Genomic DNA, 22074 nt, shown 5'->3' with positions numbered 1-22074 from the left:
CTTGATCTTTGTAAACAACAATCTTTGTAATGAAATGTTTTTTTAAAGTGCCAGAAGTGACAAAGAAAGCGATGGCCGAAGAAAAGGTCCCTGTTCCCAAAAAGGAGGAAGTGGCCCCTCCCAAAGGTACCCCCAAAACCATCTTGTATTTCTCTTTCATTCAGCATCATGCTGGCTCTCTTCAGTGTCACTAAATGTTGTGTTGTCGTCTTTGTGTTGTCGTCTTCTTTGTAGTTTGTCCACTAAATGAGCAAAAAAAGCAGTCACTTGAGGAAACGCACGTCCATTGGGGTAGACTAAGACATTAGGGACTTTCAAAACTCGACTTGATGTTTTTTTGGAAGAAATAAGTGGATAGGACTGGCGAGCTTTGTTGGGCTGAATGGCCTGTCCTCGTCTGGAGTGTTCTAATGTACTTCTCACCCTTCTTCTTTGAGCCTTGTTTGTTTTATTCTAAACTAGCAAAATACCCGCACTTCGCAGCGGAGAAGTAGTGTGTTAAAGAGGTTATGTAAACATATATATACATATACATATATATATACATATCTACATATACATATATATATACATATATGCATATATATATATATACATAACAACATATATATATACACATGCATATACACACATACATACACACACACATATACATATATACATATGCACATATATACATACACATACAGCAATTTTAACTCCGTTACAAAGTGATCCAAAGTCTCGTTTATACCTCGTGTCTTCTCATTAAACTTGTATGTCGTGAATATGGTATTGCGAACGGCAGGGGGAGCATTTCTATAAACTTAATTTAAACTTACGGTTTACACCGTACTTTGTTTCCGCAGTAGCTGCACTTAATTGTGTAATGAATGTTTTCTTCAGCACTCTTTGGGGCTCTTCCTTGTTTTCTACGTACTGCGTTCACAGTCAGTTCACGTGATTACGTGGGAGGCGTGATGACGTGATGCGCAACTCCGCCTCCCACTACCATCGAGCTGCAGTCTATTACAGTATATGGACAAAAAGGAGGTTCCAGTTATGACCATTACGCGTAGAATTTCGAAATGAAACCTGCCTAACTTTTGTAAGTAAGCTGTAAGGAATGAGCCTGCCAAATTTCAGCCTTCCACCTACACGGGAAGTTGGAGAATTAGTGATGAGTGAGTCAGTCAGTCAGTCAGTGACTGAGTCAGTGAGGGCTTTACCTTTTATTAGTATAGATCTGGTCGTTTCCACTGAATATTTTTAAAGTGCGGAAAATTACAGAGAAAGCAATCCAAGAAGAAAAAGCTGCCTCTCAGAAACTAGAGGAAGAGGTGGTGGTGGTGGTGCTTCCTAAAGGTACGCTGAAAGGCCAGTATGACCCATTGTCATTACTAGTCATTACCATTGTGTTCTGTGCTGACATCTGAACACTGTCCATCCATCCATCCATCCTCTTCCGCTTATCCGAGGTCGGGTCGCGGGTGCAGCAGCTTGAGCAGAGATTCCCAGACTTCCCTCTCCCCGGCCACTTTTTCTAGCTCTTCCGGGAGAATCCCGAGACGTTCCCAGGCCAGCCGGGAGACATAGTCCCTCCAGTGTGTCCTGGGTCTTCCCCGGGGGCTTCCTCCCGGTTGGACGTGCCCGGAACACCTCACCAGGGAGGCGTCCAGGAGGCATCCTGATCAGATGCCCGAGCCACCTCATCTGACTCCTCTCGATGCGGAGGAGCAGCGGCTCTACTCTGAGCTTCTCACCCTATCTTTAAGGGAGAGCCCAGACACCCTGCGGAGGAAACTCATTTCAGCCGCTTGTATTCGCGATCTCGTTCTTTCGGTCACTACCCATAGCTCATGACCATAGGTGAGGGTAGGAACATAGATCGACCAGTAAATTGAGAGCTTTGCCTTACGGCTCAGGATGGTATAACTTCTGTCCCTAGGCAATAACATGGATGAATTCCGTCAGTATTTCCATGTTAGTTTTAATTATTAACCATTAATGATTCACATAAATCTTTTAAGGCGCTCTTGTAATTCTCAACACATTTATTTCATACTTTTTATTTTTTTTAAGCACCAGAGGTAAAAAAGAAAATAATCATTGAAGAAAAGATATCCGTTACTAAAAAGGAGGAAATGGCGCCTCCCAAAGGTACTTTGAAACATCACAGTCACCATTCCATCTCTACGCTGAGTCATCATCATCATCATTATCGTGCTCGATTTGTCACGTCTCTAAACTTTCATTTGGTTCTCTGAGTGTTGTTTTTGTCTTTTGTGTTTGTCTACAAAACTTGCAAAGAACACACAAAGCTGTCGGCACTGCGGGCCAATTGCGCCTGCTGTCCATTTCTTTCTCACTCCTGTCGCTACATCACCTTTCTCTTGTCACCGACTCCATTCTTTAAATACTAAAGTGAATTATTTCGATTTGATTTTTCTAAAGTGCCCGAGATGACAAAGAAAACAATTACAGAAATTTTTCTTGCTCCAGAAATTGAGGAAGCTGAGCCACCAAAAGGTACACAGAATGATATTAGTCACATTATCATCGTCATCATCACACCTATCCATCCAATTAGATTTGCCGCACTCTGTCTGGTTTGTGATTTTCTGCTAATCTCGTTACGTGTTTTTTCAGTATGTATGCTAATGAAACTTCTCCATGGGGAGACCTGGTTGCACATAAAGAACGTTTCTTCCCTATTGTCCCGCCCTTCATACATATGCTTAAAAAACATTCCTCTCATGTTGCTCCCATGTCTCTTTTTTGTAATTCTAAGCAAATTGTTTTTTTTAAGTGCCTGAAAAAGTAATCCGGGAAGAATGGACGACAGTTTTTATAAAAGAGGAAGTGGCACCTCCTAGAGGTACTTAAATTCCATCATCATCATCGTCGTCGTCACTGTGCCTCTCTATCTTCACTCATCAGCAGTCCATCTCGAGTCTGTGTCCATGAAGCTCTAGTATCTAGTGCTCCTCACATCGCTCTCTGTCTACCACCATTTGCTGCACAAATCTCACGCCACTCTTTCTGTTCTGCCGTTTGCTTTTTTGTCTCTCGTACTATTTTTAATAATTTTAAATCTGGTCATTTTCCATTGATTGTTTTAAAGCACCCAAAATTGAAAAGAAAATACTCCCAGAAGAAACGGTCCACATTCCTAAAAAGGAGGAAGTGGCGCCACCTAAAGGTACCTATAAATAACATTCTTATCGTCATCATCATCGTCATCATCACCTTCACCATTAGGTCTCTGCTTCCAGTCGGCTTCTGCGTCTTGTTCTCCGTCTTCCATGTCCACATTGCGCACTACTGGTAGTCATCCATGAGCATTCTCTGGCCAAGTTTCTTTCAGTTTTTGGTGCTTATTTTTCTCTCTTTGATTTTTATTCATTTCACATTGCCTTCGCCACACTGCTTTTTCATTTTTTTTTTTTGTTGCCATGCTGGTGCCTAAATAAATGTAAATTTTCAATCCATTATTTTTAAAGCGCCTGTCATTACAAAGACAGTAATTCCAGAAGACCAGATCCATGTTCTCAAAATGGAGGAAGTGGCGCCTCCTAAAGGTACAGACAGATTCCACTGTCACCAGCGTCATCACGCCTCTCCTTCTGGAGGAATTTTGCATCTTTTCGCTTACACTTGCCCATTGAATTATTTTATTTTATAGCTGGCTTTTTGCACATCGCTTCATTACGCTTTACTGTCTCTTTTGCTGTTTTGCTTTCTTTGCTCCTAGGCCTGTTTTATATTTCTAATTAAATGTCATTTTCATTTGTGTTTAAAGCGCCCGAGGTTTCAAAGAAAGCAATCCTAGAAGAGATGGTCATCCTTCATAAAAAGGAGGAAGTGGTTCCTCCTAAAGGTACAGAGAACTGCCATTGTCACCATCGCTCCTCCCCATTATGTCCCAATCAGATGCTCCTCATTTGTTGTGTCTGCATTATTCAAAATACACCTGTCCATGTACATTTGTATCCATCGTGTGTCTGTAGAATTTCTTAATTTCAAAATTATAATTATTTTTCAAATGATTTGTTTTTAAAGTACCTGAAATGCCAAAGATTGCCATCTCAGAAGAAAGGGTTCTCATATCCAAAAAGGAGGAAGTGGTGCCTCCTAAAGGTACTCAAAGATCTCATTATTATCATCAGCTTTACCACGTGCGCTCATCCGACCGTCATCATCAGGCTTGGTGTCCACATCTTCTTGTTTGTTTGTCCGTGAAGTTACTAGAAAACCGTTCATCCGTCTAGCTGTGCATACTGAGGAGACATTTTCATGAGCGCTTTTTTGACAGGCTTCCATCCTTGCTTTTCCATTTTCTTACCCCAGTCACAGCTTTATATAATTTGTCCTCCTCCGCCTCCTCCTTCTTCTTCTTCTTCTTCTATCAGGCTTGTTTCATAATTCTAAGCACACAGTATGTACTTATTTTAAAGCACCTGAGATAACAAAGAGACTAATTCAAGAAGAGAAGGTCCCTGTTCCTAAAGCAAGGGAAGGTGCACCTCCTGCAGGTACTCATAACGCCATTGTCATCATCATCATCATCATCATGCCGTTCTGTCCAGTGAGCATCAGGCAATTTGTACCCATCATCCCTGTCGTTGAGTTTTATTCTGCGAGAATGTGATTAGTCCAACTTACAGATGTGCTGTGCGCTAGTGGAACATTGTCATGAACACGTCCAGGTTCACCTTCACCTTTCTTACATCTTTTCCAGTCTCGCAGTCTTCCATCCACTGTCCATTTAACGTCGAGCGAAGCTCTTCTTTCATAAATTGTTTTTTTGTTTCTTTCCCTTAAGTGCCTGAGATTACAAAGAAAATAATCAGAGAAGAAGAATACGTAGTTCTTAAGAAGGAGGAAAAGGCACCTCCCAAAGGTACTCAAAGATCTCATTATTATCATCAGCTTTACCACGTGCACTCATCCGACCGTCACCATCAGGCTTGGTGTCCACATCTTCTTGTTTGTTTGTCCGTGAAGTTACTAGAAAACCGTTCATCCGTCTAGCTGTGCATACTGAGGAGACATTTTCATGAGCCCTTTCTTGACAGGCTTCCATCCTTGCTTCTCCATTTTCTTACCCCAGTCACAGCTTTATATAATTTGTCCTCCTCCACCTCCTTCTTCTTCTTCTTCTTCTTCTTCTTCTTCTTCTTCTTCTTCTTCTTCTTCTTCTATCATGCTTGTTTCATAATTCTAAGCACACAGTATGTATTTATTTTAAAGCACCTGAGATAACAAAGAGACTAATTCAAGAAGAGAAGGTCCCTGTTCCTAAAGCAAGGGAAGGTGCACCGCCTGCAGGTACTCATAACGCCATTGTCATCATCATCATCATCATCATGCCATTCTGTCCAGTGAGCATCAGGCAATTTGTACCCATCAACCCTGTCGTTGAGTTTTATTCTGCGAGAATGTGATTAGTCCAACTTACAGATGTGCTGTGTGCTAGTTGAACATTGTTTGTCATGAACACATCCAGGTTCACCTTCACCTTTCTTACATCTTTTCCAGTCTCGCAGTCTTCCATCCACTGTCCATTTAACGTCGAGCGTAGCTCTTCTTTCATAAATTGTTTTTTTGTTTCTTTTCCTTAAGTGCCTGAGATTACAAAGAAAATAATCAGAGAAGAAGAATACGTAGTTCTTAAGAAGGAGGAAAAGGCGCCTCCCAAAGGTACCCACAAATCCACCATTACTGCCATCCCATTATCACCTGCCGACCATTACGCACGAGTCCCATTGTCTTTTGTTTTGTATTTGCCCATCAGTGCTCACGTTTCTTTCTCCTTTCACCGTTCATTCTAAGTGTATTATTTTTGCATTTGTTTTTTAAAGTTCCTGAGGTGACAAAGATAGCCATATCAGAAGAAAAGGTTCTGATTTCCAAAAGAGAGGACGTGGCACCTCCTAAAGGTACCCAAAGATCCTGTTACCATCATCAGCATTACCACATGTCTTCATCCATCAGGCACCCACCCCGTGTTTGGTGCCGTCATCGTGTCTGTATTGTCCCTACACCATCTAATCATGCGTACAGCGTGTGTGTGTTAATGAGACATTTCCATTAGTGCTTTCCTGACCGGCCTCCATCTTTTTGGTCTTGTTGTCTAGTGATCATCAGGCAGTTTCTATCCATTGCAGCCCGTCATTTATTTTGATTCTCCGAAAATGTGACTAGTGCAACCAAAAGATATCCTGTGTGTTAGGGAGATCTTCACATGAGCTCACCCAGCTTCACCTTCGCCTTTCTTGCATCTTTTCCATTCACGCCATTTCATTTTTCTGTTTGATGTCTTTCTTAAATTGTTTTGTTTTCTTTCTTGTTCTGAAGTGATTACAAAGAAAACAATCGCAGAAGAAAAGCATGTCGTTCTTAAAAAGGAGGAAAAGGCGCCTCCTAAAGGTATCCTTAAACACCATTGCGGCCATCCCATTATCAGCTCCACGTCGCTGCCTTTTTGTTTTGCTTGCCCATTAGAGTTCATATTTTTTTTAGTTCTTCTTTTATTTTTAACTGTTCCTTAGTCATTCTAAGTAGAGTTATTTTTTATTTTGTGTTTTTAAAGTACCTGAGGTGACAAAGATGGCTATCTCAGAAGAAGAAAAGGTTCTCATAACCAAAAAGGAGGAGGTGATGCCTCCTAAAGGTACTCAAAGATCCCGTTATCATCATCAGCATCACCACTTGCCTTCATGCAGTCACCACCAGGCATCCTGTGCTTGGTGCCCACCATCTTGTTTGTTTGTTCATGAAATTAGTAGAAAATCATTAAGCCATCTAATTGTGCGTACAGTGTGTGTGTTGGTCAGACAATTCCATGGCTGCTTTCATCACAGGCATCCATCCTTGCTTGGTCAATTTATTATATCAGTCTCAGTTTAACATTATTTGTTCTCCTCTTCCTTCTTCTTCTTCTTCTTCTTCGTCGTCGTCTTCTTCTTCTTCTCTCAGGCTTATTCTATAATTCTAAACAAATGTATTTGTTTTTAAGCCTCTAGAAAACCATTGAGCAATCTAAACGTGCAAACACCATGTGTGTCGGTGAGACTTTTTCATGAGCGCTTTCTTGACGTGCTTCCATCTTCACTTGGTCAATTTATTACACCAGTCTCATTTTTATATTGTTTGCCCTTCTTCTTCTTCTTCTTGTTCTTCTTCTTCTTCTTCTCCTCCTCCTCCTCATCATCATCGTCATCATCATCATCTCAGGCTTATTTTATAATTCTAAACAAATATATTTGTTTTTTAAGCACCTGAGATAACAAAGAGAGTAATTCATGAAGAAAAGATCGCTGTCCCTAAAGCAAGTCCTTTTTTTATTTGTTTTTAAAGTGCCTGAGGTGACAAAGATGGCCATCTCAGAAGAAACGGTTCTCATAACCAAAAAGGAGGAGGTGGTGCCTCCTAAAGGTACTCAAAGATCCCGTTATCATCATCAGCATCACCACTTGCCTTCATGCAGTCACCACCAGGCATCCTGTGCTTGGTGCCCACCATCTTGTTTGTTTGTTCATGAAATTAGTAGAAAATCATTAAGCCATCTAATTGTGCGTACAGTGTGTGTGTGTGTTGGTCAGACAATTCCATGGCTGCTTTCGTCACAGGCCTCCATCCTTGCTTGGTCAATTTATTACATCAGTCTCAGTTTAACATTATTTGTTCTCCTCTTCCTCCTTCTTCTTCTTCATCTTCTTCTTCTTCTCTCAGGCTTATTCTATAATTCTCAACAAATGTATTTGTTTTTAAGCCTCTAGAAAACCATTGAACAATCTAAACGTGCAAACACCATGTGTGTCGGTGAGACTTTTTCATGAGCGCTTTCTTGACGTGCTTCCATCTTCACTTGGTCAATTTATTACACCAGTCTCATTTTTATATTGTTTGCCCTTCTTCTTCTTCTTGTTCTTCTTCTTCTCCTCCTCCTCCTCCTCATCATCATCATCATCATCATCTCAGGCTTATTTTATAATTCTAAACAAATATATTTGTTTTTTAAGCACCTGAGATAACAAAGAGAGTAATTCAAGAAGAAAAGATCTCTGTCCCTAAAGCAAGGGAAGTTGCACCTCCCACAGGTACTCATAACGCCATTGTCATCATCGTCATCATCATTGTGCCACTTTGTCTAGTGAGCACTGTGCATTTTGTATCAGTTGTCCACCTCATTTATTTTTATTCTGTGAGATTAGTGATGAGCCCAACTAAAAAGCTGTCCTGTGCGTTTGCTAGTGAGATGTTTTGATGAGCTTCCTCAGTTTCATCTACGCCTCTCTTACATCTTTACAAGTCACTCTACGCTCCATTTGCTGTTCATTTTCCATTTCACATCAAGCATACGTGTTCTTTCATGAATTGTTTTTTATTCTTTCTCTTAAGTGCCTGAGATTACAAAGACAATGATCACTGAAGAAAAACACGTTGTTCCTAAAAAAGACGAAAAAGCACCTGCCAAAGGTATTCACAAATAACGTTACGGCCATCCTGTTTTTAGCTTCTAATGCTCACGCACCATCAACGCTGACATTTCTTTCATTTTTGAACTGTTGCTCAGTCATTCTAAGTATAGTCCTTTTTTATTTGTTTTTAAAGTGCCTGAGGTGACAAAGATGGCCATCTCAGAAGAAACGGTTCTCATAACCAAAAAGGAGGAGGTGGTGCCTCCTAAAGGTACTCAAAGATACCGTTATCATCATCATACTATTGTGTGTTTGTTGGTCAGACAATTCCATGACCGCTTTCGTCACAGGCCTCCATCCTTGCTTGGTCAATTTATTACATCAGTCTCAGTTTAACATTATTTGTTCTCCTCTTCCTCTTTCGTCTTCTTCTTCTTCTCTCAGGCTTATTCTATAATTCTAAACAAATGTATTTGTTTTTTAAGCCCCTGAGATAACAAAGAGAATAATTCAAGAAGAAAAGATCTCTGTCCCTAAAGCAAGGGAAGTTGCACCTCCCACAGGCACTCATAACGCCATTGTCATCATCGTCATCATCATTGTGCCGCTTTGTCTAGTGAGCACTGTGCCTTTTGTATCAGTTGTCCACCTCATTTATTTTTATGCTGCGAGATTAGTGATGAGCCCAACTAAAAGCTGTCCTGCAGTGCATTTGCTAGTGAGATGTTTTGATGAGCTTCCCCAGTTTCATCTACGCCTCTCTTACATCTTTTCCAGTCACTCTACACTCCATTTGCTGTTCATTTTCAATTTCACATCAAGTTCTTTCATGAATTGTTTTTTATTCTTTCTCTCAAGTGCCTGAGATTACAAAGACAATAATCACCGAAGAAAAACACGTTGTTCTTAAAAAAGACAAAAAAGCACCTGCCAAAGGTATTCACAAATAACGTTACGGCCATCCCGCTTACAACTTCAGATGCTCACGCACCATCAGTGCTGACATTTCTTCCATTTTTTAACTGTTGTTCAGTCATTCTAAGTATAGTCCTTTTTTAACTTGTTTTTTAAGTGCCTGAGGTGACCATCTCAGAAGAAACGGTTCTCATAACCAAAAAGGAGGAGGTGGTGCCTCCTAAAGGTACCTAAAGATCCTGTTATCATCATCAGCATCACCAGTTGCCTTCATCCAGTCATTATCAGACACACCCCATGCTTGGTGCCCACTAATCGTATTGTTTGTCCATGAAATTATTAGAAAACTGTTGAATCTAAATCAATCAATCTAAACGTGCAAACAGCATGTGTGTTGGTGAGATATTTTCATGAGCGCTTTCTTGACATGCTTCCATCTTCACTTGGTCATTTTATTACACCAGTCTCATTTTTATATTGTTTGTCCTCCTCCTCCTTCTTCTTCTTCTTCTTCTTCTTCTTCTTCTCCTCCTCCTCTCTGGCTTGTTTTATAATTCTAAACAGATGTATTTGTTTTTAAAGCACCTGAGATAACAAAGAGAGTAATTCAAGAAGAAGCCATCATTGCTCCTAAAACGAGGGAAGGTGCACCTCCCGCAGGTACTCGTAACGCCATTGTCATCCTCACCATGTCACTCTGTCTAGTGAGCATCAGGCGATTTGTATCCATTGTCCCTGTCATTTATTTTGACTCTTCGAGAAAGTGATTAGTCCAACTAAAAGTTATCCCATGCGCTGGTGACGTGTTTTCATGAGTGTGTTACATCTTTTCCAATCACGCTCTTTTCCATCTGCTTTCCATTATCCCATTTGACATCAACCAAAGGTCTTCCTTCATAAGTTGTTTTTTTTTAAATTTTTTTAAAGCGCCTGAGATTACAAAGAAAATAATCACGGAAGAAAAGTACATCATTCATAAAAAAGAGGAAAAGGCGCCTCCTAAAGGTATCCGCAAATGCCATTACGTTCATCCCATTTTCAGCTTCAGGTCCTTGCACACCATCAGTGCTCACATTTCTTTTCATTTTTCAACTTCAGCTCAGTCATTCTTAGTATAATTGTTTTTTATCTGTTTTGAAAGTTCCTGAAATAGCAAAGATGGCCATCTCAGAAGAAAAGGTTCTCGTTTCCAAAAAGGAGAAAGTGGCGCCTCCTAAAGGTACCCAAAGATCTCGTTATCATCATCGGCATTACCACACGTCTTCATCCTGTCATGATAAGATACCCCATCTTATTGTTTGTTTGTCCATGAAATTAGTCGAAATTCATTAAACCAACTAATCATCCATACAGCGTTTGTGTTGGTGAGATATTTCCACAAGTTCTTTCCAGACAGGCCATCTTCTTCATTCGGCCATTTTGTTGCACCAGTCCTTCCCCTTCTTCTTCTTCTTCTTCTTCATTTATTCTTCTTATTCTCCTCTCAGGCTTGTTTTATAATTCTAAACGAATGTATTTGTTTTTAAAGAACCTGCGATAGAAAAGAGAGTAATTCTAGAAGAAACAATCACTGTCCCTAAAACAAGAGAAAGCGCACCTCCCACAGGTACTCGTACTGTCATTGTCACCATCATCATGCCACCCTGTCTAGTCAGCATCAGGTGATTTGTATCCATTGCCCTGTCATTATTAGTCCAACTAAGCGATGTCCTCTGGGCCAGTGACGTGTTTTCATGAGCGATCCCAGCTTCATCTTCACCTTTCTTACATCTTTTCCAATCCCACTATGTTCCATCCGCAATCCATTTTCCATTTAACGTCGAGCGTAGCTCTGCTTTCATGAATTGTTTCTGTTTTCTTTACCTTAAGTGCCTGAGATTACAAAGAGAGTAATCACCGAAGAAGAACACGTCGTTCTTAAAAAGCAGGAAAAGGCGCCTCCCAAAGGTATCCTTAAACACCATGGCAGCCATCCCATCATCACCTTCAGACGTTCATGCACCATCAGTGCTCACTTTTTATCTTTTGAATGCTCATTCTAAGTCTAGTTATTTATTTATTTATTTTGTTGTCTTAAAGTGCCTGAGGTGACAAAGACGGTCATCTCAGAAGAAAAGGTTCTTGTTTCCAAAAAGGAGGAAGTGTTACTTCCAAAAGGTACTCAGACATTACCATCAGCATCACTGCGTATCTTCATCCACTCATCATCAGACACCCCGTCCATAGTTCTCACATGTTCTTCTTTGTCTGTGTGTGAAATTACATTGCACACGTTGTGTGTATGCTGACGAGACATTTTTCATAAGCATTTCCTAGACAGACCTCCATCCTCGCTTGGTCTTTTGTGACTCCATTCTATTTGTCTTTCTTCTTCTTCTACTCTCAAGCTTCTTTTATAATTCTAAGCAAATGTATTTGTCTTTAAAGCACCTGAGATAACAAGGAGAGTAATTGTAGAAGAAGCAATTCCTGTTCCTAAAATGAGGGAAGTTGCACCTCCCGCAGGTACTCGTAACACCATTGTCATGTTCTTCATCATCATCATTATCATGTCACTCTGTCGAGTGAGCATCAGCCGATTTGTTTCTGATGTCCTTGCCGTTCATTTTTATTCTGCAAAAAGTATTTAGTCCAACTAAAAGACGTCCTGTGCGCCTCTGAAATATTTCCATGAGCATCCCCAGTTTCATCTTGCTCTTTTCATACATGTTTTCCAATCACGCTATCTCCCATTTTCCTTCCATTCTCCATTTAATATCGTGCGTTGCTTTCTTTCATGAATTGCTTTTTGTTTTTTCCTTTTTTTCTTAAGTGCCTGAGATAACAACGAAAATAATCGAAGAAGAAAAACACGTCATCCTTAAAAAGGAGGAAAAGGCGCCTCCCAAAGGTATCCATAAATACCATTATGGCCATCCCATTTTCAGCTTCAGATGCTCACGTGTGATTCCCCTACAGTTTCCGTTTTGTTTGCTCATCACGTTTCTTTCCTCTTTTATTTTTTATCTGCGGCTCAGTCATTCTAAGTGTAGTCATTTTTAATTTGTTTTCCAAGTGCCTGAGGTGACAAAGATGGCTATCTCAGAAGAAAAGTTTCTCATAACCAAACAGGAGGAAGTGGCACCTCCTAAAGGTACTCATAGATCCCATTGTCTCTCTCGGCACTATCACGCGTCTTCATCCAGCCGTCATCATCAGACACCTCATGCTCGTCTGCCTGTGACATTACAACAAAATCATTAAACCATCTAATCATGTACACATTGTGTGTTGGTGAGACATTTCCACAAGTGCTTTCCTGACAGGCCCTCATCCTTGTTTGGTGTTTTTGTTACGCAAGTCTCAGTTTATATTTTTTTTGCCTTTCTCCCTCTTCTTCTTCTTCTTCTTCACATTATTCTTCTTCTTCTCTTCTCAGGCTTGTTTATAATTCTAAGCAAATGTATTTGTCTTTAAAGCACCTGAGATAACAAGGAGAGTAATTGTAGAAGAAGCAATTCCTGTTCCTAAAATGAGGGATGGTGCACCTCCTACAGGTACTCGTAACACCATTGTCATGTTCTTCATCATCATCATCATCATGTCACTCTGTCAAGTGAGCATCAGGCGATTTGTTTCTGATGTCCTTGCCGTTCATTTTTATTCTGCAAAAAGTATTTTGTCCAACTAAAAGACGTCCTGTGCACCTCTGAAATATTTCCATGAGCATCCCCAGTTTCATCTTGCTCTTTCATACATGTTTTCCAATCACGCTATCTTCCATTTGCCTTCCATTCTCCATTGAATATCGTGCGTTGCTTTCTTTCATGAATTGTTTTTTGTTTTTTCCTTTTTTTCTTAAGTGCCTGAGATAACAAAGAAAATAATCGAAGAAGAAAAACACGTCATTCTTAAAAAGGAGGAAAAGGCACCTCCCAAAGGTATCCATAAATACCATTACGGCCATCCCATTTTCAGCTTCATACACTCACGTGTGATTCCCCTACAGTTTCCGTTTTGTTTGCTCATCACGTTTCTTTCCTCTTTTATTTTTTATCTGCGGCTCAGTCATTCTAAGTGTAGTCATTTTTAATTTGTTTTTTAAGTGCATGAGGTGACAAAGATGGCCATCTCAGAAGAAAAGGTTCTCATAACCAAACAGGAGGAAGTGGCACCTCCTAAAGGTATTCAAAGATCCCATTGTCGACCTCGGCACTATCACGCGTCTTCATCCAGCCGTCATCATCAGACACCTCATCCTCGTCTGCCTGTGACATTACAACAAAATCATTAAACCATCTAATCGTGTACACATTGTGTGTTGATGAGACATTTCCACAAGTGTCCTCTTCTTCTTCTTCTTCTTCTTCTTCTTCATCATCTTCTTCTTCACATTATTCTTCTTCTTCTCTTCTCAGGCTTGTTTATAATTCTAAGCAAATGTATTTGTTTTTAAAGCACCTGAGATAACAAGGAGAGTAATTGTAGAAGAAGCAATTCCTGTTCCTAAAATGAGGGAAGGTGCACCTCCCGCAGGTACTCGTAACACCATTGTCATCATCATCATCATCATGTCACTTTGTCTAGTGAGCATCAGGCCATTTGTTTCTGCCATTTATTTTTAGTCTGCAAAAAAGTGATTAGTTCATCTAAAAGGTGTCCTGTGTGCTACTGAAATATGTCTGTGGACAACCACAGTTTCATCTTTCAGTTTCTTCCATCTTTTCCAATCATACTATCTCTCATTTGCCTTCCATTCTCCATTTAATATTGTGCGTTGCTTTCTTTCATAAATTATTTTTTGTTTTTCCCTTTTTTCTTAAGTGCCTGAGATTACAAAGAAAATAATTGAAGAAGAAAAACACGTCATTCTTAAAAAGGAGGAAAAGGCGCCTCCCAAAGGTATCCATAAATACCATTACGGCCATCCCATTTATCAGCTCCAGACGCTCACACGCGAGTGCCAGTGTCTTTTGTTTTGTGTTTGCCCATCAGTGTTTGTCTTTCTTTCCTCGTTCATTTTTTAACTGCAGGTCAGTCACTCTAAGTAAAGTTGTTTTTATTTGTTTTTAAAGTGCCTGAGGTGACAAAGGTCACCATCTCAGAAGAAAAGGTTCTTATTTACAAAAAGGAGGAAGTGGCACCTTCTAAAGGTGCCCAAAGATCTCGTTATCATCAGCAGCATTATCACATGTCTTCATCCATTCATCACCAGACTTGGTGACCACATCTTAATTTTTGTTTGTCTGTGAAATTACTTGAATATCATTAAACCATCTAATTGTGCATACAGCGTGTGTGTTGGTGAGACATGATCATGAGCTCTTTCCTGACAAGCCTCCAACCTCGCTTGGTCTTTTGATTACATCAATCTTAGTTTTACATTATTTGGATTATTTCTTCTTCTTCTTCTTCTTTTTCTTCTTCTTCTTCTTCTTCTCAAGTTTCTTTTATAAATCTAAACAAATATATTTGTTTTTAAAGTGCCTGAGATAGCAAAGACAGTAATTCTAGAAGAAGCAGTCCCTGTTCCTAAAAAGAGAGAAGGTGCACCTCCCGCAGGTAGTTATAACATCATTGTCATCATCCCTCTCTGTGGTATCCATTGTCCCCGTCATTCCTTTTCATTTTGCAAGAAACTGACTAAAAGACATCCTGGGCGCTAATGAAGTGCTTCTGTGAGCATTTCCAGTTTCACTTTTTCTTCTCGTCCATCTTTTCCAATCACGCTATCTTCCATCCGCCTTTCATTTTCCATCTAATATCAAGCATCGTTTTCTTTCATGAATTGTTTTTTTTTTTGTTTTCTTTTTCTTAAGTGCCTGAGATAACAAAGAAATTAATCGAAGAAGAAAAACACGTCATCCTTAAAAAGGAGGAAAAGGCGCCTCCCAAAGGTATCCATGAATACCATTCTGGCTATCCCATTTTCAGCTTCAGACGCTCACGTGTGATTCCCTACATCTTTTGTTTTGTTTGCTCATCAGTGTTCACATTTCTTTCCTCTTTCATTTTTTTAACTGCGGCTCAGTCATTCTAAGTATAGTCATTTTTAACTTGTTTTCAAAGTGGGGGTCAACGAAAAACATGCTGTTCTTAAAAAGGAGGAAAAGACGCCCCTCAAAGGTATCCATGAATACCTTTACGGCCATCCCATTGTCAGCGTCAGACACTCACATGCGAATCCCATCGTCTTTTGTTTTGTGCTTGCCCATCAGTGCTCACATTTCTTTCCTCTTTAATTTTATTAAATTGTCGCTCAGTCATTTTAAGTGTTTTTATTTTGTTGCTTTTAAAGTGCCTGAGGTGACAAAGAAAGATATCCCAGAAAGAAAGGTTCTCGTTTCCAAAAAGGAGGAAGTGGCGCCTCCTAAAGGTACTTATTCTCGGTCATTATTATCATCATCACCAGCATTTCCATCTGCACTTGTTCAGTATCGTTCCGGTTCCTTTGGTCGAAGTATCATCTGTGCTTTGTTATTTCTTTGGATTGTATGTTTTGTGTCATCTGAGTCTGTCAATGTAAATGTTGAGCGGTGCATGTATTGTTTGTCAGTTTTAAAGCTAACGTTCATCAGTTGTTCATTGAATTTTGCGCCCATAATGACATCAGCAGAGTTCTCTACCATCTCCAGCAGGGCTCTTTGCTTTTCCTTGCTGGTCTCGTTTGTTTTCCTACTTGCAGTCTTTTGAATTTGACTCATTTGTTCCTCCAGTTGCAAAAGAAGCAAACTCCATAAAGAGGATGTGAGCTCACTTTGTCAATAAAATGGAAAATAAGCGATGCTGGCAATTTCTGTTTTCTCATTTACTTTCTGCTCATGCATTTCAGTGCAGCAGAGGCCCTAATCTTCACTCCGTTCACGTTCCACATTATCTCTTATTTTGTTTTTGTTCTGTTGGTTTGCTAATCAATCTCTGGGATGAATTCCAAAGTCTGACATTTAACAATTGGATGTTTTTTTAAAGTACCTGCAGTTCCAAAGAAGGTGGCAGAAGAAAAGGTGCCCGTTCCTAAAAAGAAAGAAGTTGAGCCAGCCAAAGGTAGATGCTGCCTCCTCTCTGCTCACTCCTTAAGTCGACTCTTGTCAGTCCCCTTCTTGTTTTAATCTTTCCTTTGAAGTTGTGTCTTTGTGTGTTTTTATGTATGTAGTTGTCTTTGTGTGCTTTTGCAATGAATCCCTCAGAAGGTGAACCCAAAGGGGGAAAGATCTTAATGCATGCAGTTCTTCTCGTCTGTTTGTTTATGGCGTGTGCCTGTTTATCGTTTTGTCATGCCTCTCTTGGACTCGTTTTTAAGCAGCTTTTGTCTTTTAAGTGCCAGAGGTGACACCGAAGCTTGTAGCAGAAACACGGGAAGCCATTCCTAAAAAAGAGGAAGTTGTCCCCAAAAGAGGTACTTCGAGACGTCTCCTTTGTTTTGCACCCCTAGAAGACTTTTTTGTAACTCTTTTTTGATCATCCTGTCTCTTTAGCCACTTTGGGCTTGTTTGGGTTCTGTCTGATATCACTTATCACGAGAAAAATCGTTTCGTTGTTGTATGTCATATAGTATGCTCGTTGTTCAGTATCTGTACGTCCGTTTCATGTTGTGGTGTAACTGTTTCTGTATAAATGTTTTTAAAGTACCTGAAGTTGCAAAGAAGACAGTTCCAGCAGAGAAGGTGCCGCCTGCCCAAAAGGAAGAAGCTCCCCCAAGAGGTATCCCTCCATGCTTGTCTCCTCATCTCATCTCATCTCATCTCGTCTCATCTCTCATCCTTCCATCATATCATGTGTTTTCCATTCAGTGTCATTTTTGTCTTTAAGTGTTTGTATTAGTGAGTGTCAGATGTATATATGTGTCTTGTTCATCCATCGATCTTTATAGCGCTGTTCAAAGGTGCTTTACAAAGTACACAAGAATACAACAAAAGAGGCGGCCATTCAGTCTGCACGGCACACTCTAGGTAAGTCATCGTGCCTCTCGTCTGATATTTAGGCCTCGCCTCCGAGTTGTTATTAGTTTTTGGGTCATATTTGTCACAATGCTCTGCTTATTTGGTGATATATTTAATTCATTTTGTCTTTGTAACTATATATTATCATGATTTGTTTTGAGATAGGCTAGTTATTTCAGTGACGTTTCAAGATAAGGTAGTTGTACTCGCTAATCATGGCGCTGTAGAGTGGTGTCTGGCACATGCAGGTAAGAATTTCACTGTACTCTGTACTTGTCATACTAATGGCCACAGAAGCCTGGAAATCTTGCCTTTGATTGCGGGCGCCGGTATTTTGTGTCATCTTTACGTTCGAGCCGACTGTCATTGCTGCTGTGGGATGGCCATAAGTTGCCCCAACTGTTGTCATTGCCCAGACGCTTTTTTCAGGTGGCATGATGTTACCTGGGAGGTCCAAATGTTTGGATTCACTTAAAATTAAATTTGTTTGATAGCTAGCTTCTGGAAGGATTTAAGAATTCACAAGTTTTGTTTGTGCTATTTTTTCACAATGATTATTGGGCTTTGGTGATTGGTTTCCTTTTGACGTTCCTGGCTTTGCCACCTATTTGTTTAGAGCTTCCTTTCTTGTTCATCCTCTTGTCCCACACTTTGCTTTTTTTAACTGCCGTTTTTCTAACTGGGCAGAACACCGGTTTTCTTTTGCCTGCTGACAATGGTAGCCATGTGGCTGTCATCTGTGGCTCATTTAGATAGATAGATAGATAGATAGATAGATAGATAGATAGATAGATAGATAGATAGATAGATAGATAGATAGATAGATAGATAGATAGATAGATAGATAGATAGATAGATAGATAGATAGATAGATAGATAGATAGATAGATAGAAAAGGCACTATATGATAGATAGATAGATAGATAGATAGATAGATAGATAGATAGATAGATAGATAGATAGATAGATAGATAGATAGATAGATAGATAGATAGATAGATAGATAGATAGATAGATAGATAGATAGATAGATAGATATGAAAGGCACTATAGATAGATAGATAGATAGATAGATAGATAGATAGATAGATAGATAGATAGATAGATAGATAGATAGATAGATAGATAGATAGATAGATAGATAGATAGAAAAAAAGGCACTATATGATAGATAGATAGATAGATAGATAGATAGATAGATAGATAGATAGATAGATAGATAGATAGATAGATAGATAGATAGATAGATAGATAGATAGATAGATAGATAGATAGATAGATAGAAAAAAGGCACTATATGATAGATAGATAGATAGATAGATAGATAGATAGATAGATAGATAGATAGATAGATAGATAGATAGATAGATAGATAGATAGATAGATAGATAGATAGATAGATAGATAGATAGATAGATAGATAGATAGATAGATACTTTATTAATCCCAAGGGGAAATTCACAAGGTTTAATTTGTCCATTTTGAAGCCGACTCCAAGTCACATTACTTCCCTTACTTAGACGATTGTTTTTCTACCTCCCAGCTTGTCCGTCTTTCACTTCCATAACCGTTTTTAAAAGTGCTGGCGTCTATTAATGCCCAACCACATTTGGCAAAGTCTGGTGATGTGGCAGTCAATTCAAAGCTCAGTTCTGCCCGTGTGCCATCCAGCTGCCTCTTAGTCGCCATCGGACCCTGTTCCTCCTCTACTAAAACGTTTTTTTTTGTGTTTTACAACCCTTTTGTTATGCTGGTGCCTCTTATTTAATTTTTCCAGATCTTTTCTTTGCTTTTTTATTCTTAGCTTTTTCTCACTTTGCATGGGTTTTTGATCATGGAGATTTGGATCATAGTGCGAGTTTTTTATTTCATTGTCTCGTTGGCATCATTTAAATAATGTTATACCAATCTGTTCATCATAGTTGTTTTACTACGGCCTCTGTCATTTGTTTCTTAGGAAGTAACCCGGAATCGCGCTGCACATGACATCTTCGAAACAGCGAGATAAAAGGTCACCGCTAATGCTCTGCCTTTATCCAAGATTGTGGAAAACTAGCAACACTTTAGCTTCTCGTTTCTTGGTTCTCTGGTGAATACTTTTTAGCAGGTCTTCTGGGCTTTTCATTTTTGGTTCTCATTTTGAGTTTTTGTGAAAGATAGTTTTAAACTACCGTTATGTGTTTGGCTTGTTTAAGTGACTGGGCTTCTTCTCCTGATCCTTCTCAGTTCAGCTAGTTTTTTTATCCTTACGTTTGAGTGACGTTTGGTTTCCTTCTTTTAGTCGCCATTAGATGGCACAAAGTGAACATCATCAACGACTGACTGACCACTCAATTCTTGTCTCATCCCTGCATAGTTCACAGTTTTTTCCTCTCATCATATGTGCAGAGTACAATGAAATTCTTACTTATATGTCGGAGTGACTGCAGCACGTCACTTCTGTCCGGTGCGATGACAAACAAGAATGGACTAAAATACCAAACTTTGTTTTCCTTTATTAGAACCACAAATCGGCTCACCTGATTTCCTATAGGCCCATTTCCACTTGTTCAGTTATGCTTCCAGTTCCTAAAACCTGGTGAAAGAAACTCAACAATCACAACATAAAAGAATGTGAACATATCTGACATAACAGTGTGGCACCTCAGCTACACACTGTGTTTGTTTAAGTGTTGTTAAGACTGGCATAGACGTATGTCCCATTTACATAAAATCATAGTCATTTCCAGGTAAAGTTGCATTCAGACAGCGATCCCCTTCCGTGTTTTTCATTCAGAGACGTTATGAAGAGAAGAAAGGAGGAAGTTGCCACAATCAGTGCCATAGTTATTAGGTTTTGGTGCAGATTTTTAGAAGGTTAGAGTTGGGTACGTTTAGCCTTTGGAATTTAGGGATATATAGGGTTAGGGTTAGAGTAGGTGCAGCTGAATCCTAGCACGTCAAAGTAATGTAGCATTTAAGAACATATGTACACGTGACAATCTTGACAACCTTTAAGAAGTATCTGATATCGAGATATTGGGACAACGTAGCTATCAAGCGCAATGGACTGAACGGTCTCCTCCACTTTTGTTAAACGGCTTACAGAATGTTGTGACGCCTGGTGTTATTAAAATGAGACCATGCTATATGTTGGCTACCACGTGAGTCTGTCTGTCTGGTGGCACATGCACATTTTGATTACTTGTGCTCAATTTTCTGATAGCCTTCCTTTGACTTTGTGCATTAGTTTAGCTTAACACAAAAAAATGCTAGCTGCCCTTGGAGGGCACTAAGTGTAACACAGCTTATTCTCTAAGCCCTTCTTTGAGGCTGATGCGTAGTTTGAACCACATATCTGATCACACCAGACCATGACAGGGAATTTCTTTCCTGTGTCAATACACTCTGGCTTCAGGCTGTGGTGGTCTGACTGCTTGGTGTCACTTGAGGACAAAATCAGGGTGCTGATGTCACTTTTCAGTTACCCTTCTTTGAGTGTTTGACTTCATCCCGACTCCTACAAGTCGACGTCAAGATCGAGAGCTCCGCTGGCCTCAAGCAGTCTCTCAGGGAGCTGCACCCCTGCACCTTGGAGAGATTTGACAGAAATCAGGATGTCCAGGTTGCTGATGTGTGACTGGCTGGCCTTGTCCCTTTTGTCCAAAGTGAGACCTTTCTATTGCTACTCGTTAGCACAAAGAAACAAAATAATGAAGAAATCCTGATATCAACTTATGAAATGCACTAAAAATGATTTGAGAAGTAAAACATAAACCAACCTGATTGCTCCATTTTACATTCTGAGGTCTGCATGATGGCTGGAATGTGCCGTAGTTTTAAAACATCCTCGAGGGATTACCACGGTCTCCTTACCATCTGGTCATCCCAGAGTGCCGTTCTCATGCATGTAATTGTTACAATTTACTCCGAAAAAGGGAAGGCCAAAACTGTCCCCTTGTCCAGCACAAAGCTTACATTGTTTTATTTTATATATTAAATTAAATACAAGAACAACATTTATTTATATAGCACATTTTCATACAAATAATGTAGCTCAAAGTGCTTTAAAAAGTGCTGTTGTTGTTGTAAATTAAATAGACATTAAAGGATAAAAGCTTGAAAAAAAAATACAGTAAACTAAAAAAATTGCAAAAAGCCTAGCAAAACTAAATATAAAGATAATTAAAAGAAACTCAAAATAGGACAAAAGAAAAAGGCAATAGATATGTAAATACAGTTAAGTATCCCTAATTTGAAATTACAGAATCCAAAATTGTCCAAAATCAGGAACTTTTTGAGCACATGGCGTGGCACCACAGGTGGAAAATTTTATACCTGGCTTGCCATGTGGGGCTCTTACCAGTTTTCACTCATTCACTATCCACCACTTATCCGAAGCCAGGTGATGGAGTCAACAGTTTAGCAGTGAGCTCGAGACATTCAAAAATCAGTCAGTCAGTCAGTCAGTCAGTCAGTCAGTCAGTCAGTCATTTTCCAACCAACTATATCCTAACTACAGGGTCACGGGGGTCTACAGGAGCCAATCCCAGCCAGCACAAGGCGCAAGGCAGGAACAAACCCCGGGCAGGGTGCCAGCCCACTGCAGGGCACACACACACACACCAAGCACACACTAGGGATAATTTTAGGATCGCCAATGCACCTAACCTGCATGTCTTTGGATTGTGGGAGGACACGGGGAGAACATGTAAACTCCACACAGGGAGGACTCGGGAAGCAAACCCAGGTCTCCTTACTGTAGCGCTACCACTGCGCCACTGTGCCGCCCATTCAAAAATCAATAAATACCCCAAAATCGAAATACTTCTGGTCCCACACATTTCAGACTTAGG

General features: G+C 39.8%; 1 protein-coding gene across 1 annotated transcript in view; it reads left to right on the top strand.

Annotated features, from left to right (window-relative positions):
* The window catches only part of ttn.1 (titin, tandem duplicate 1), a 394831-nt gene that overhangs the window by 193446 nt on the left and 179311 nt on the right, over positions 1-22074 (top strand). Inside the window, 25 exon segments of the mRNA XM_051930464.1 lie at positions 49-126; positions 1255-1344; positions 3782-3859; positions 4042-4119; positions 5233-5310; positions 5605-5682; positions 5844-5921; positions 6575-6655; positions 8007-8084; positions 8386-8463; positions 8599-8676; positions 9903-9980; positions 10248-10325; positions 10462-10539; positions 10849-10926; positions 11190-11267; positions 11400-11477; positions 13758-13835; positions 14124-14201; positions 14375-14452; positions 15119-15196; positions 15598-15675; positions 16269-16343; positions 16618-16695; positions 16926-17000. Of these exon segments, the coding sequence (XP_051786424.1) occupies positions 49-126; positions 1255-1344; positions 3782-3859; positions 4042-4119; positions 5233-5310; positions 5605-5682; positions 5844-5921; positions 6575-6655; positions 8007-8084; positions 8386-8463; positions 8599-8676; positions 9903-9980; positions 10248-10325; positions 10462-10539; positions 10849-10926; positions 11190-11267; positions 11400-11477; positions 13758-13835; positions 14124-14201; positions 14375-14452; positions 15119-15196; positions 15598-15675; positions 16269-16343; positions 16618-16695; positions 16926-17000 (1959 nt within the window).

This window comes from Erpetoichthys calabaricus, chromosome 8, assembly GCF_900747795.2.
Source record: "Erpetoichthys calabaricus chromosome 8, fErpCal1.3, whole genome shotgun sequence".
Classification (NCBI taxonomy): Eukaryota; Metazoa; Chordata; class Cladistia; order Polypteriformes; family Polypteridae; genus Erpetoichthys; species Erpetoichthys calabaricus.
The sequence above is the reverse complement of the archived record's forward strand: the minus strand, read 5'-3'. Positions and strand labels throughout refer to the sequence as shown.